At 46.6% G+C, this 15,095-nt stretch overlaps 1 protein-coding gene across 1 annotated transcript in view; it reads left to right on the plus strand.

Moving 5' to 3' along the window:
• The first annotated feature begins 14,367 nt into the window (after positions 1-14,367).
• The window catches only part of LOC115560158 (uncharacterized), a 28,362-nt gene continuing 27,634 nt past the window's right edge, over positions 14,368-15,095 (plus strand). The window contains exons 1-2 of the mRNA XM_030379487.1: positions 14,368-14,549; positions 14,639-14,744. Coding sequence (XP_030235347.1) covers positions 14,497-14,549; positions 14,639-14,744 — 159 coding nt within the window. The 5' untranslated portion in view covers positions 14,368-14,496. The remainder of the gene's footprint in view (positions 14,550-14,638; positions 14,745-15,095) is intronic.

Below are 15,095 nucleotides of genomic sequence, written 5' to 3' on the forward strand. Positions count from 1 at the left end.
GAGCGAACATTACGAAAGTAAAATGCACATTTCTCGCTAAAAATGTTTCCATAAACGCATTTAATGGCGTAACTATGTTACTATTTCCACCCACCAGAATAAAGAAAGTTGTCGGCCGTGGCTGCGCTGGAGTCCGAGGTAGGAAACCCCAACGCCGCCGTGTTTGGGTGATAGAGTTTAGATCGGGTTAGATTAAATAATCTCGGATATAAATAACAATAATCGGGTTAAATAACTTCACATGGTGTGTCTGGTGTGTTTCCCAGCAGAGAAATAGTCCGCCAAGACGTTGAGGTTGCTTAGTAACCAGAGACTCTGTCCATGCAAGTGAACGGAGCGTTCCCTCTTCGTCATAACTATCAAACCAAACATCCTTCACATTCACCGAGTGAACATTATGAAAGTAAAATGCACATTTCTCGCTAGAAATGTTTCCATAAAAGCATTTAATGGCGTAACTATGTTACTATTTCCACACAGAAAAAAGGAAGATGTCGGCCGTATGCTTCTGTCCAAGCTCACTACTCTCTGCCAGTGACGTCGGGTCAAGCTCAACGCTGATTGGGCAATGCGTGTCTCGTCAGACGCGTATCTCGCGTACTTCGCGTAAAAAGTTCAATTTTTTGAACTCTTTTGAAATGTACGCGATATACGCGATATACGCGCGTATAGCGCGTATTGCGCGTAAATATACGCGCTATACGCGCGTAAAATGTTGCTTAATACGCGAAATACGCGTAATACGCGCCTAAACCAATGGTTCCCTATGGAGAAAATGGCGATTTCATACGCGAAGTACGCGAGATACGCGTCTGGTGTGGCCGCACCATAATGGTTCAGAATGTGGTGGAAAAACAGTTTTTGAGATAGGAAGGTCCTACCGTCCTGAAATTTTAATACCTTATTCTAGGGCCTAACTGGGACCTCCACACCGAAACTTGGCCCGGTCGGACCCCGAGGGCAGGAAGGGGGGGGCCTGCCCTCGGGGTCTGACCGGGCCAAGTTTCGGGCAGGAAGGGCCCCCCCTTCCTGCCCTCGGGGTCCGACCGGGCCAAGTTTCGGTGTGGAGGTCCCAGTTAGGCCCTAGAATAAGGTATTAAAATTTCAGGACGGTAGGACCTTCCTATCTCAAAAACTGTTTTTCCACCACATTCTGAACCATTAGGTCTTGCAGGCTACACTTCTGAGGGGCTTTGTCCAAATGACACTCCATTTGGGAAAACTTTTTTTCTCTAAGGGCTAGAACTCCAAATCTCGGATATGTCGTTCACGGGGCCCCGGGAAATGTGTGTAAACATTTTAGCATCCCTAGCTATCTCGAAAAGGTCGGCAAAGGGGCGTGACCTCCAACAGTACAGTACATGTACATAAGACAGAGGTTAGTTTCTAGTCCCCATTTTTTGTGGGATGGAGGTGTACATTCGTGGCTAAAGGTGTGTAGACACAGCTGGCCTGTGGCCACGTTTTTGAAGTCGGGGGTCAAAAGGTCAAAAGGAGCCGGCACCACGCCGCTTATGAGATAACAAAAAGTTAATGTGTGTTTCTCTCATAACTTTTTGTCATTATTAAAGAGAGGCCTGATTCTCAGATATGCATGTTGGATGGCTAGGGTGTAGGTCTGGGAAGAACTTCAGGCCAAAATCTTGCAAGCGAGCCGCTGGGTGAGTTGCAACGAGATGGAGCACTTGCTGAGTCATTTCCTGTAGTGCTGGAGCCACAGGTTGAGCGTATGCGTCCTTTGAGACCCCCTTTGATATATAAGAGACGCTATACAGCTTACTTAAATGTTGTCGACTCAGTCACCTATTGCATCACTTCCTTTAGGGCTTCGGCCTCCTAATTGATCATTGCAGTAGGCTATAATCGAATGCCCTCTTTCATATATATATGATACCTCCACCACTGGGACGTGGCAACAATTCTCCAAATCCATATGGGGAGGGGGGGGATGCTTGTAAATAGGAAGTAAAATCAGGAGAAGGAATGACCTCTCACAAATATTTATTGAATAAATTGTTTCAAATAACCCTCCCTCGTTAAATCAATGAGCTTGGTGTTTTGCTTTCAAAAATTAGTTATAGAAGAAGTCTAAACTGCAGAAAATAAACACATCCAAGCTGCCTTTTAAGGATACCTTGGAATATCTGTCTATTTTTCAACCATCGGACCCTAGTTTACGACAAAAACAACCCAATTGACGGCAGCTCCTTTGCCGCGTGGTTTTTAGAGTTATTAGAGGGGGAGGTCGATAGCAACCACCATAGCAACCATGACGGTCAAGTGACTGGATTCAGCCCCGTTGAAAAAAATAGAATACCTCCCTACACACTCAGTAGATTAATGATATTGAAATTATTATGACCATGACCAAGTCTTTATTTGCATGGGTTTACATTTCGTTGTGTAGCATGGAAAAATCGGAGAAACACTCCCATTCAGAATGCATTGGTTTACACTTCGTTCTTTGGAGCACGGTTATTTTTATTTATTTATTTATTTTCCGTTTTTGAGGAGTTGAGGATTTTTCTGCAATAATCCAAAATCCAATGGAAAACCCGTTGGCTTTTTGTCAAGGGAACCGAGGGCGACGCTCACTTCCGGGTTTGATGACATACGTCATCCCTCTCCACCACTCTATACTGTAAAAACACATGTTCAAGTTGAATGATAATGCATGAATTTATTCCTTATTCTGCCATAGTAACACGGTAAATAAATGGCAAAAATAGGCTGAGAACGAATTCGTATTTACGATATTGTAGCGACCCTGGGACAGTTAAATTGTTTGTGTGTTATGTGTTGCATTGTATTTCGTTGTCCGTTATGCCAGTTGTTCTGTGTGCATGTATTGTAATGTTCTTCTTGTCAATCAGTGTGGGGGCGAATCATTAGGTCAGCTGGGGGGGGGCCTTGGAAGAACACGAGGGTGGGGGCCTGCACGTGAGTGAGACCGTGTTGGGGGTTGCCGGGGTAACCGGGGTTTGTTTTGGGTGGGATTTCTGCCGTTGGTTACGGGTTTCAGTGACCTGGTTTTGGTCCATTAAAAGTTCATTCAATTACTAATGACTCGACGTCGTTATGTCACCGGCGAGGTCATTACAATATGTTCAATAAAACGTACTCACGGACAAAATAAGTTTTTTAGACAAACGTAATTGAGAATGCCGAATAGTTCTCTGGGAACGTAATTTTGATGAGAAAGGGTTGCCCGCACATGTAGAGGGCCTCGTTCGCTCGTTTTGGATAAATTCCAATGGGTCGTAATCTGTGGCGGAACAAACCACCTACGTGGTCTTATTTTCCGAGAGGACAGACTGATACTGGACATTGATTGTTTTGTAGGTGGGCGTGAGTCTGACGTCACCGTTCACCGGTATAGCCTTCATGAATGAATGAAGAAACGTGTGAACATAATTTCCTGCAGCTCAGTTCAAGCAGCCGCCCAGACAACGCACACTTCCCGCTTTGACCACAGCTATAGCCCTAGATAAAGAAATCAACAAAGCAACCCCCGCTCCTACAGTTACCCCGTCAGCAGCTAATTTCTCCTCTTGTGTCATGTTGATATAACGTTGGACTATTAACATTACAATCAAACGTACGCTTCCCCGAGAGGTAGACCTATGCCTATATGCTGACAATAATGTGTTATCGAAATTTAACGTAGCCTATTAAGGATACGTTTCAATTAAATGTAGCCTATGTAATCCAAGAGGTAGCTTAAATAAATAACAACAAAAATGTTGAGAACGAACCTATTTGCAATATGTTCAATAAGACGTAATCAGGGACAAAATAACGTTAAATGAAACGTTTCCCGAAAGGGAAATATGCCTTAATGACAATAATGTGCTACACGTTGACATTTAACATATTTGGGATACGTTTCAACCAAACATAATCCTAGAGGTAAATGAATGGCAAAAAATAGGTTGACAACGAACGTATTTGCGATATGTTCAATAACACGTATCCACAGCCAAGATACGTTTTTCAGACAAAATACGTTAAATGAAACGTTCCCTGAAAGGGAGATATGCCTTAATGACAATAATGTGCTATACGTTGACATTTAACCTATCTGGGATACGTTTCAACCAAACATAATCCTAGAGGTTAATAAATGGCAAAACAATAGGCTGACAACGAACGCATTTGCGATATGTTCAATAACACGTATCCACAGCCAAGATACGTTTTTCAGACAAAATACGTTAAATGAAACGTTCCCTGAAAGGAAGATATGCCTTAATGACAATAATGTGCTATACGTTTGTAGCGCCCCCATGCCATGGCTATGAACATGATATTCTAATTAACCCAAAAGTTAATTGGGACACTCCCAAGTTCACACTAAACTGACCACACGCTATATGTGGTAATCTACCCGATTTTATGTTTAGTTGTATTGTAGTGTCTTGTAAAATTTAAACCCCTAATGTATCGGAATCACTGCATGGTAATGACAATAAAAACACATAAGTTACTATGAAAGATGGTTTCATTCGATTAACACGTTAACAAGAATCATTCAGTGCATCGACCCACAGGTAAATCAATTCACACAAGAAACAGGTAAATCAATTGACAGATGAAATCACATGCATTTTGGAAATGTTGAAATCAAAATGCAGTCCTATGCCGGCACGAACTATTTATCCCCACGTTGCAGGCCTGTGTCGTCGCTTGGGTACGTGGAGGCCAAAAACAGAACGGCCGCTTCACTCACAGGAGCAAACAAACAAACAATCAAATGTACCTTTCACCTCACTTGGCGGAGTGTGTGTGCGTGCGTGTGGAAGCGAGCGGAAAGTCGCGGTCCTCGTGCCGATTGGTCCACGCTGGCGTTTTATCCAAAACGACCGGCAAGATCCTTATGCTGGCGTCTTATCCAAACGACCGGCAAGATCCTTATTTGGGCACACATCCCACTTAACCGCACTCAGGCTTCGCCGCGTCCACGTCTGGATGCAGGTTCAGCATCTCCTGTATACCTCAGAAAGAACATCAATACACACGATCACTGATGTGGTGGTTATCTATCCGACAACCTAAACAGTATACCTCTAGTCTATATCCTAGACAGAGTATTATTGCATGCATAGATCTAAGCCGGTATAAATGGTTCACGAGTTCGCACTAGCCGTCCGTCCTCTTCCTGGTTCACCCTTCCTCAGCTGCCGAGCTTCCAACCTTTTAACCCTCCGGTTCAAAGGTCACATTAAGAAAACAACCAAAACGTACATACTCAAATGAAAATAAAATACAGGCCATAGGAAAATGAAACATTCTGCATAATGCATTCAAAATCATTAAACATTTATTAACACCTTTTAACTTAAAGAAAATTAAAGGAAAATATAGCACAGGGCTACACTCTCCCCCCCCCTTAAATGTCCTCATGCCCTCATGAGACCCAACTCTGGCATGAAAAATTAGTTTAACCAATTTTTATGACTACACCCCTATGAACTATAGTCAAAGGCTGGTCCTTAGATCTTCCTGCCTCATCATATGTTAACCTAATAACCGGCTTAATTGACCTCTTCCCTCGTCGAGGAGAATTTCTCTGAGGTTCAACTTCCTCAGCTGATACAACTGGATCTTTATCAGATACAGTTCTACCTCGTTGTCCAACAGGGGTATCTGCATCGTTACCAATATTAACAATATCATCACTCTCATTAGCAAGGACATGTTCAGGCTCTGATATCACCTCAGACTCAACCTCACTATCCTCTGGATCAGATGCAGTTTGTTGTTCATCAGCAGTGTCCACTACTGGCATGACATCGTCCCTGCTTCTCTGAAAACCACGAGTACAGGAATCAGGAGGTTCAGATCTCCATCTGTAAACGGGTCTAATTTCACATTCAGAATCACTAGTGTCCTCATCAACTAAGTAGCGGTCTGGTTGTCTCAAACTAGGACTCTTAGGTGAAACAGATTTTCTTTGAGTCCTAGTCACAGATCTTGCGACCGGCAATGGAGCATCCTGCTCCTCATCAGCTATCCGGACCAGCTCACCAATAGGCAAAATATTGTCTCTGTGTAGGGTTCTAAGTTTCCCCATTCCACTATCAGCCTTGACTCTGTACGCAGGCAAGTCAGGTAGCTTTTCAACCACCACATAAGGTAGAGCGTTCCAACGGCTCTGTAACTTATGCTTTCCCTTCAAGCCCAAATTTTTCAAGAGTACTCTGTCCCCCTTGGCTAAAACTTGGTTGCGCATGACCTTTTCGTAGTTCCTTTTGTTTCGCAAATGAACTTGCGTAGCTGACTTGGCAGAAAGTTCATATGCACTCTGTAAGTCCTCTTTCAACTCTTCTACATAACGTGAATGACTGACCGATCCCTGCTTATCAGTGCCAAAACACACATCAATTGGCAATCTAGCCTCTCTTCCAAACATAATGTAATAGGGAGAAAACCCTGTGGCATCGCTCTTAGTGCTATTGTATGCATGCACTAGTTGACTCACATGACGGCTCCACTGTCTCTTATGCGTGTCCCTCAAAGTCCCCAGCATGGTAAGCAGCGTTCTGTTAAACCGTTCAGGCTGGGGGTCCCCCTGGGGATGATAGGGAGTCGTTCTGGACTTTCGGATCCCCAACGTCCTCAAAAGTTCTTTGATCAATCGGCTTTCAAAATCACGGCCCTGATCCGAGTGAATTCGAGCCGGGAGGCCATAATGCACAAAGAACCTTTCAACCAAGACTTTGGCCACTGTTATTGCTCTTTGATCTTTAGTCGGGTATGCTTGCGCGTAGCGACTGAAATTATCTGTAACGACGAGTATGTTACCATATCCACTTGAGTCTGGTTCCAAAGACAAGAAATCGATACAAACCAGCTCCATAGGTCCATTAGAGGTAATTTGATGTAACGGAGCAGCTCGGGAACAAGGGCTCTTCCACGTTACACACCTCCCACAGTTACCTATGTATCTCTCAACAGCCTGAGACATTTTCGGCCAGTAAAACCTTTCCCTTACCAGGTCTACAGTTCTCTCTACCCCCAAGTGTCCCATATCATCATGTGAAGCACGAATCACAGGCAATCTGAACTCCTTGGGCAGTAGCAACTGACGTCTTTCTTTTCCGGAGGCTTTGTTTGTAATTCTGTACACTAGTCCGTCTTCAACACTGAATTTCGGACTCTCACGTTTCAGCAAACCTACTTCAGGGTCAGTCTGGCTTAAATTAGCTGGCCACTGGCCAGTGTTCAGGGCCTCTCTAACCACCTTGAGTACACTGTCCTCCAGTTGCGCTTTTCGCAATTCTTCTCGGGTGAACTGTTCCAGACTACCCAGATTGAGATGAGTTGCAAAAGCATACAACTCAGGAACACCTTCTGCAGGGATACCTAGTCTATCTGCTACACGCACCTCCCCGTCAGGTGACTCCAGTACGTGTGCATAACCACAGATGGCCCTCACGTCACCCTGTGACAGCTTTTTCCAGGGCTCAGTGTCCTCGTCAATCCAAATCCGGGAAAGCAAATCGGCGTCAACATTAGTTTTACCAGGGCGATATTTGATCTCAAAATCATATGTAGCTAGGGCCGCAAGCCACCTATGCCCTGTCGCATTTAGCTTCCCAGTTGTCAATACGTAGGTGAGCGGATTGTTGTCCGTCATCACAGTGAATCTCACCCCATATAAATAGTCATGGAACTTATCCACCACTGCCCATTTAAGGGCTAAAAACTCAAGCTGATGAATATGATACCTCTTCTCTGCAGCACTCAAACCTCTACTGGCGAACGCGATAGGCCTAAGGCCTTCATCATGCACCTGATTTAAGACAGCCCCTAACCCTTTAAGGCTAGCATCAATGTGCAACACATAGGTCTTGTTCGGGTCCGCAAAAGCTAATACAGGCGCGTTGGTGAGGCACTCAATGATCTCATGGAAAGCCTTGGTACACTCATTAGTCCATCTTGAGCCAAACGGTTGAGACTCTTTAAAGTACTGCTGTTGGTCTTTAACACTCACTTTCTTTCCTTTCCTCACTGGAGGATAACCCTTGGTCAGGTCTGTCAATGGCTTAACTGTGGAGGAGTAGTGTGCTACAAATCTGCGATAATAGCCGCAGAAACCGAGAAAAGATCTCAGGGACTTCAAGTCAGTAGGCTTCGGCCACTTGGTGACAGCCTCCACCTTAGCTGGGTCGGTGGCAATCCCGTCAGCCGACACAATATGCCCCACATATTTTACTCTAGGCTGGCAGAACTGGCACTTATCCATTGAAAGCTTAAGACCCACTTCCTCGAGACGGTCTAACACCTTCATCAACCTCTCCTCATGCTCCTCCAAAGTCGCACCGAAAACAATTAAATCATCTAGGTAGACAAGGACTTGTAACAAGTTCATGTCCCCTACGGCCTTCTCCATTAAACGTTGAAATGTCGCAGGAGCCCCCATTACTCCCTGCGGCATTCTCTCGAACTGATAGAAGCCGAGAGGACATATAAACGCAGTTTTCTCCTTGTCTTCCTCGGCCATGGCTATTTGATAATAGCCGCTACGAAGATCAAGAACGGAGAACCATCGGCTTCCAGTTAAGCAGTCCAGTGCATCATCGATGCGTGGGGTGGTGTATTGATCAGGAATAGTCTTAGTATTCAGAGTTCGGTAATCGATGCACATACGCACACTACCATTTTTCTTTCTGGCGATCACTATCGGTGATGCGTACGGACTCCGTGACTCCTTGATCACTCCTATAGCTAGCAAGTCTCTAAGGTGCTTACGCACATCCTCTATGTCAGCAGGCGTCAAACGTCTGGACCTCTCCCGAAAAGGTCGGGGGTCAGACAGTCGAATGCGATGCTCCACTCCTTTGGCCAAGCCAACTTCCCATTCATGGAGTGAAAACACTTTGCGCCGCCGGCACAGCTTCTGGGTAAGTCTCTCTCTCCATTCCCTAGGAATAGGAGAATCACCAAAATCAATCTGACTGGGGTCCATCTCTCTTGATATCTCACCAGTCCCTGGCGAAATCGCCAAATCACCCACCTGCACTTTCCCTAGCGGTGTGCCTGAAGGTATCCTCACCTCTTTCTTGGACTCATTCTGCAGTAGCAGAGAGAAACATTTAGGATTAATAGCCTTAGCTAGGGCTATCACAGGCTGCAACATCACACCTTGAGGCAATGGCGTGGAATCACTCGCCTCCACCACAATTATGCCTTCAAGCTCTGACTGAAATAAGTCCACTTGACACGGCACACAACAGCTCTCTAGAGGGGGTATGGTTAGCTGCCCATGGCCCATCCAGCTGATCAAACCGACAGTTTCATCTGGGTCCCCTTCGCTAACACTCTGTGAAACCATCCCTTTCTCAAGCCCAAACCCCCTGATGTTAAAAGTATTAGTCAGAGTTTCACTCTTTTGATGGCCGCACACAGCAGCAAGTCGGTGAAACAAGCTAGCGTTGGTGCCTAAAATCATAGGGACCTGATCTGGCGTGCCAGGTCCAGGACAAATCAAAGCCAACACTGACAGTGTTTCTTGTTTCCCATCAAGCTCTTTAGGGAACTGCATATCGACTACAACATATCCTAAGTATGGGTAGCTGTTATCACTAAGGCCCCAAATGGCCAACCCCGACACTGGTTGGATGGTTACATCCCACAAGTGTTCCTCATACCATTTCTCAAAAATGATCGTCACTTGTGACCCGCTATCCAGAATCGCTGTACAGGGGTGCCCATTCACCTTCACCTGCATAGTAGACGACGGACCAATCAGCCCCTTAGGAAACGTAGCAGTTGTCTTGGATTGCACAGCTTGTTTTCTGACTGAAGCGTGCGTTGTGTCATCCTTAAAATCACTGTCAGGAAAACAGTTTCTTTTGGCTTTATTAAGTGAAGCAATAAGCCTCCTAATAACTCTTTTCTCATTTTCAGGAGACGAGCACTTAGTGGCGATATGACCGTCCTCCCCACACCGGTAACAGAAACGGTCACCATCACTCCTAAACCTCTGCGGTCGTGCAGAAGACCCACGCTCAGCAGTATTCATCCCAACAGCAGCAGCTGCAACCTGCTGCTCAGCTACATCCCCGCCTTTAGCCTTCCACTTCTTTTCTAATCTGTTACCTTTCTTTCGCAAAGCAACCTCGTCAGCTCCGTCCTTGCCTGACTGGAATGACTGGGATGCTAAAGCATGAACATCACATTCCCCCTCACCGAAGGATGGCCTCTTATTCATCTCAGACACATAGGTTTTAAGAGCTTTGAAGTCAGCCTTCAGTTCCTCCACAATGTCAGTGTCATTCTCTGCAGATTCATCTCGTGCAGCAACACTTCGAACACGGGTATTCACTCTTTGCCGTGTCCGGTCATGTTCTTCCTCCGTTCTGATCTCGGTAAATAAATCTAGGAAATTAGGAGGATAGACCTTTCTTTCATTTAAACGCATTCTTAGCAGCATCCAATCAGAACCGATTGCCCCACGAAGCAGCTGTTCAACCCTCACTCGGTCTTTGTCTCGGTCTGAAATACCACCTTTCTTAACCACCTTAGCCAGAATAGGTTCAAGCCTCCGGACATAGTCAGACAACTTCTCACCAGCCTTCTGCTGTATGAGGCGAAAAGAGAAATAGAGGTCCTCACCAGACTCTGCAGACCCAAACGCATTATCTAGTGCATTCAAATACTCTTCAGGGCTGGCACGGGGTCTACTAAGGCGCAAGGACTTCACTACCTCTACAGCAAGACCCCTCAAACTCTCAATGATTCTGCGTTTCTTTTCCTGCTCAGGCCATTCGCTTTCTTGGACCATCAGTGTCGCCTGTTCTAACCAGTAATCCAATGATTCCTCCCCAGCCGGGGTGGGAATGCTACCGGAGAAAATCCTAAACCGGCGATAACTATGACTCTCAGTCTGGCCTTTATTAGCTCGACTGATAGCATCAGCTAAAGACTGGAGAACTGCATCTGAAGTCCCGCCAGGGGGAACTGACGGAGTGCAAAAACCTTCTAAATCAGCTACTGATTTCCCCTCAGTTGCTAAGAAGATTTTCAACTTCTCTGAAAAATCATCAGGAGCAGCAGGAGTTCCATTAGCATTCACAATCTTCCATACATCGTCACCATCAGCAGGCCTCACCTCCGGGGGAACCCAACTTGAAACAACCTCTTCTTTGCATTCACAAAGAACTAAAAGGCCACCAGCCTCACTGCTGAATTTCCTCCCCCGTACTCGGACACGTCCCCAACATCGCACAGTATGTAGGACATCTTCAATTTGGCCCACTTCAAGATCTTCACGTACACCGATAACCAATATGGCATGCTTAGGGTTAATGCCCTCACTACTGCACCACTTCAGAAGCTCTGTTTGCTGCCAGGCTTTATAATTTGATGGATCCTCCATAGCTAAATTACAATCTTCTTTAAGCGCAAACGACGTGCTTACCTAACAATAAGACAATAAGACTACGACAACAAAAAGGATTCCAAAACAATACAAACACAACAATCCCAGCAGAGCCTCCATTTTATGTAGCGCCCCCATGCCATGGCTATGAACATGATATTCTAATTAACCCAAAAGTTAATTGGGACGCTCCCAAGTTCACACTAAACTGACCACACGCTATATGTGGTAATCTACCCGATTTTATGTTTAGTTGTATTGTAGTGTCTTGTAGAAATAAACCCCTAATGTATCGGAATCACTGCATGGTAATGACAATAAAAACACATAAGTTACTATGAAAGATGGTTTCATTCGATTAACACGTTAACAAGAATCATTCAGTGCATCGACCCACAGGTAAATCAATTCACACAAGAAACAGGTAAATCAATTGACAGATGAAATCACATGCATTTTGGAAATGTTGAAATCAAAATGCAGTCCTATGCCGGCACGAACTATTTATCCCCACGTTGCAGGCCTGTGTCGTCGCTTGGGTACGTGGAGGCCAAAAACAGAACGGCCGCTTCACTCACAGGAGCAAACAAACAAACAATCAAATGTACCTTTCACCTCACTTGGCGGAGTGTGTGTGCGTGCGTGTGGAAGCGAGCGGAAAGTCGCGGTCCTCGTGCCGATTGGTCCACGCTGGCGTTTTATCCAAAACGACCGGCAAGATCCTTATGCTGGCGTCTTATCCAAACGACCGGCAAGATCCTTATTTGGGCACACATCCCACTTAACCGCACTCAGGCTTCGCCGCGTCCACGTCTGGATGCAGGTTCAGCATCTCCTGTATACCTCAGAAAGAACATCAATACACACGATCACTGATGTGGTGGTTATCTATCCGACAACCTAAACAGTATACCTCTAGTCTATATCCTAGACAGAGTATTATTGCATGCATAGATCTAAGCCGGTATAAATGGTTCACGAGTTCGCACTAGCCGTCCGTCCTCTTCCTGGTTCACCCTTCCTCAGCTGCCGAGCTTCCAACCTTTTAACCCTCCGGTTCAAAGGTCACATTAAGAAAACAACCAAAACGTACATACTCAAATGAAAATAAAATACAGGCCATAGGAAAATGAAACATTCTGCATAACGCATTCAAAATCATTAAACATTTATTAACACCTTTTAACTTAAAGAAAATTAAAGGAAAATATAGCACAGGGCTACACGTTGACATTTAACCTATCTGGGATACGTTTCAACCAAACATAACCCTAGAGGTTAATAAATGGCAAAAAATAGGCTGAGGACGAACGTATTTGCAATACGTTCAATAACACGTAATCGCGGACAAAATACGTTTTAGGACAAACGTAATTGAGAACGCCGAATAGTTCTCTGGGAACGTAATTTTGACGAGACAGGGTTGCTATGAGCCAGTCCCACAGTGAGCTCTCCACAAGCCGTTTTTAGAGGCGGGTCAAGGTGGAGGGTGGGGGTGGGGGTGGAGGATGGGGGTGTGGAGGGTGGGGGTGTGGCCCTGAGCAGCTTGAGGCCCCGGGACCATGCGCTCTGTTTACAGTGGATGGATCTTAATGGCGAGGCGCACACAGCCTTTGGCCGTGTTCTGTAAATATTCTAGAACACTCCGGGTGCTCCGGCGGGAGTCCAGGAGCTCTATATCTAAATAATATCATTTTATACATAGTTATCTATATCATATAATATATATTATCAACCTCCAGACGATGTTATGGATCTCAAACGACTGCCGAGGCACCACCGCCCCCGTAGTGGGCAGCGGGCAGCGCCGAGGCACCACCACCACCACCACCACCACCACAGTGTGGTGGTGGTGGTGGTGGTGCCTCGCGGGCAGTGGGCAGCGGGCAGCGCTGAAAATCAATCCATAGTTTTCATAGCAGAAGTGCAGTCAGGATTTCCACTGCTACTTACTTTACATGGCTACTAATTATCCAAAAGCTTGCACTTTAATTTATGCAAGATGTTACAATTCTTCTCAATAGTAAGATATTAATATTAGCGGCAAAACGCTTCGCAATTTGGAATAAAGGCGGTTTACATTCTGCCTGCTTGTGTCATTATTTAAAAAAATATGCAGCGCTTGGCCTTTCATGTTGGACATAAATAGGCTCAAAACATTTAGATCTCAAGCCTCAGGTTTTGCAAAGGTGTTTAACGGGGGCTTCAGAGGTCAGGTGGGGGTCCGCTCTGACCCCGAGGTGGGGGCCTGAGGAGAAGGGGTGGATGTCGGGGCCTCAGAAGGTGGTGCTGGTGACGGTGGGTGACCGGGTCGGGCGTGGAGGGCCAACAAGGATGGCTTCCGTTCTGGAGCTATTGAGCTGCAGGAGGTGAGCCGTCATCCAGGCCTTTGTCTCCTCCAGGCCGGCGCAGAGTGTGGATAGGGCCGCAGAGGGGGGGGGCTTTGTTTTGACGTGAAGTTGGGTGTCATCAGCGTAGCAGTCGAAAGACATTCAATGCCGACGTGCGCGTCCGATTCATGGAGACGCGGCGGTAGTTGGCAGGTGCTGCGGGGTCAAAGCTGGGCATTCTGGGTAGTGGCCTGATGGAAGGAGTTCTCAGAGGCGTGGGGTCACGGCCGGGCCGGAGGGACTGGTTGATGGTTTGGGGGATCATGGGACTCATTGCAGTGACTTCCTATCAGGGCTGAGGGAGAGGGGTCCAGGTCCCAGGGGGAGGGCTTCGTCTTCCTTAGGACGGGTGAGGGTTGGGGTTCTGAGTGATGTCCGTGGAACAGCAAAGGAGCCGAGTGGTCCCGGACTGAGGATCTGCGGATGAGACTGGAGATGAGGGGGGGGGGGGGGGGCAGGGGGGGGGCTGGGGAGAAGAGGCGGGGGGGGGGAGGGGGGCTGGAGAGGGGGGGCCTACAGCGAGCCCCTCAGTGACACACAGCCCCGGTTCTACCCCCACATATTCATCCACAGCCCTGGTGACTCCAAGCAGCTTTTCTCACCCTTAAATCGTCTCCTCAAACCTCAGCCCCCTACACTCAGCGACAGGGCCTTCTTCTGAGGCTTTGTCTGCTGTGCTCGTCAGAAACACATGTACTGGAGGCCCTCATTCAGGCTCAGATGAAAGCCGTGGAGGGCAGCAGAAGAATCCAAAGGTTCCCGGTGAATGGCAGGTATTTACTGAACAGAATCCCTTTACGTCAGAAGAGAACAACTAGCTCCGCTAACGTCAGTGCTTGGGGCGTCTTTTGTTGCTCGACAGCAAAGCCAAGGCCTTGGAGCGCGACGTCACAGAGATGGACCCTGCACTCCGGTTAATGCTGCAGGAGAAGGAGAGGGCCGTGATGACGCTGGAGGAGACTGTGGAGGTATACTCACAGGCATGGCACACACACACACACACACACACGCACGCACGCACGCACGCACGCACGCACGCAATCTAAATGGGGTGACCTTTGACATTGTCGTACATCACTTAATGAGTGATGTACGACAATAATGAACTCAATCCTAGATGAACTGGAGAAGAGAGGAGGAGGAGGAGAAAAGAGAGGGAGGGGGATGAGAAGAGAGGATTGAGAGGAGAGGATGGGGAGAGGAGAGGAGAGGCGAGGATGGAGAGAGGAGAGCTGACAAGAAAAGGCAGGGTACTCACACACATGGGGAGTATCTTTACATGTAGTCACTGTGACCTTTGTGTAAGTGTCTAACACATG

The sequence above is a fragment of the Gadus morhua genome, chromosome 15 (assembly GCF_902167405.1).
Source record: "Gadus morhua chromosome 15, gadMor3.0, whole genome shotgun sequence".
Lineage (NCBI taxonomy): Eukaryota > Metazoa > Chordata > Actinopteri > Gadiformes > Gadidae > Gadus > Gadus morhua.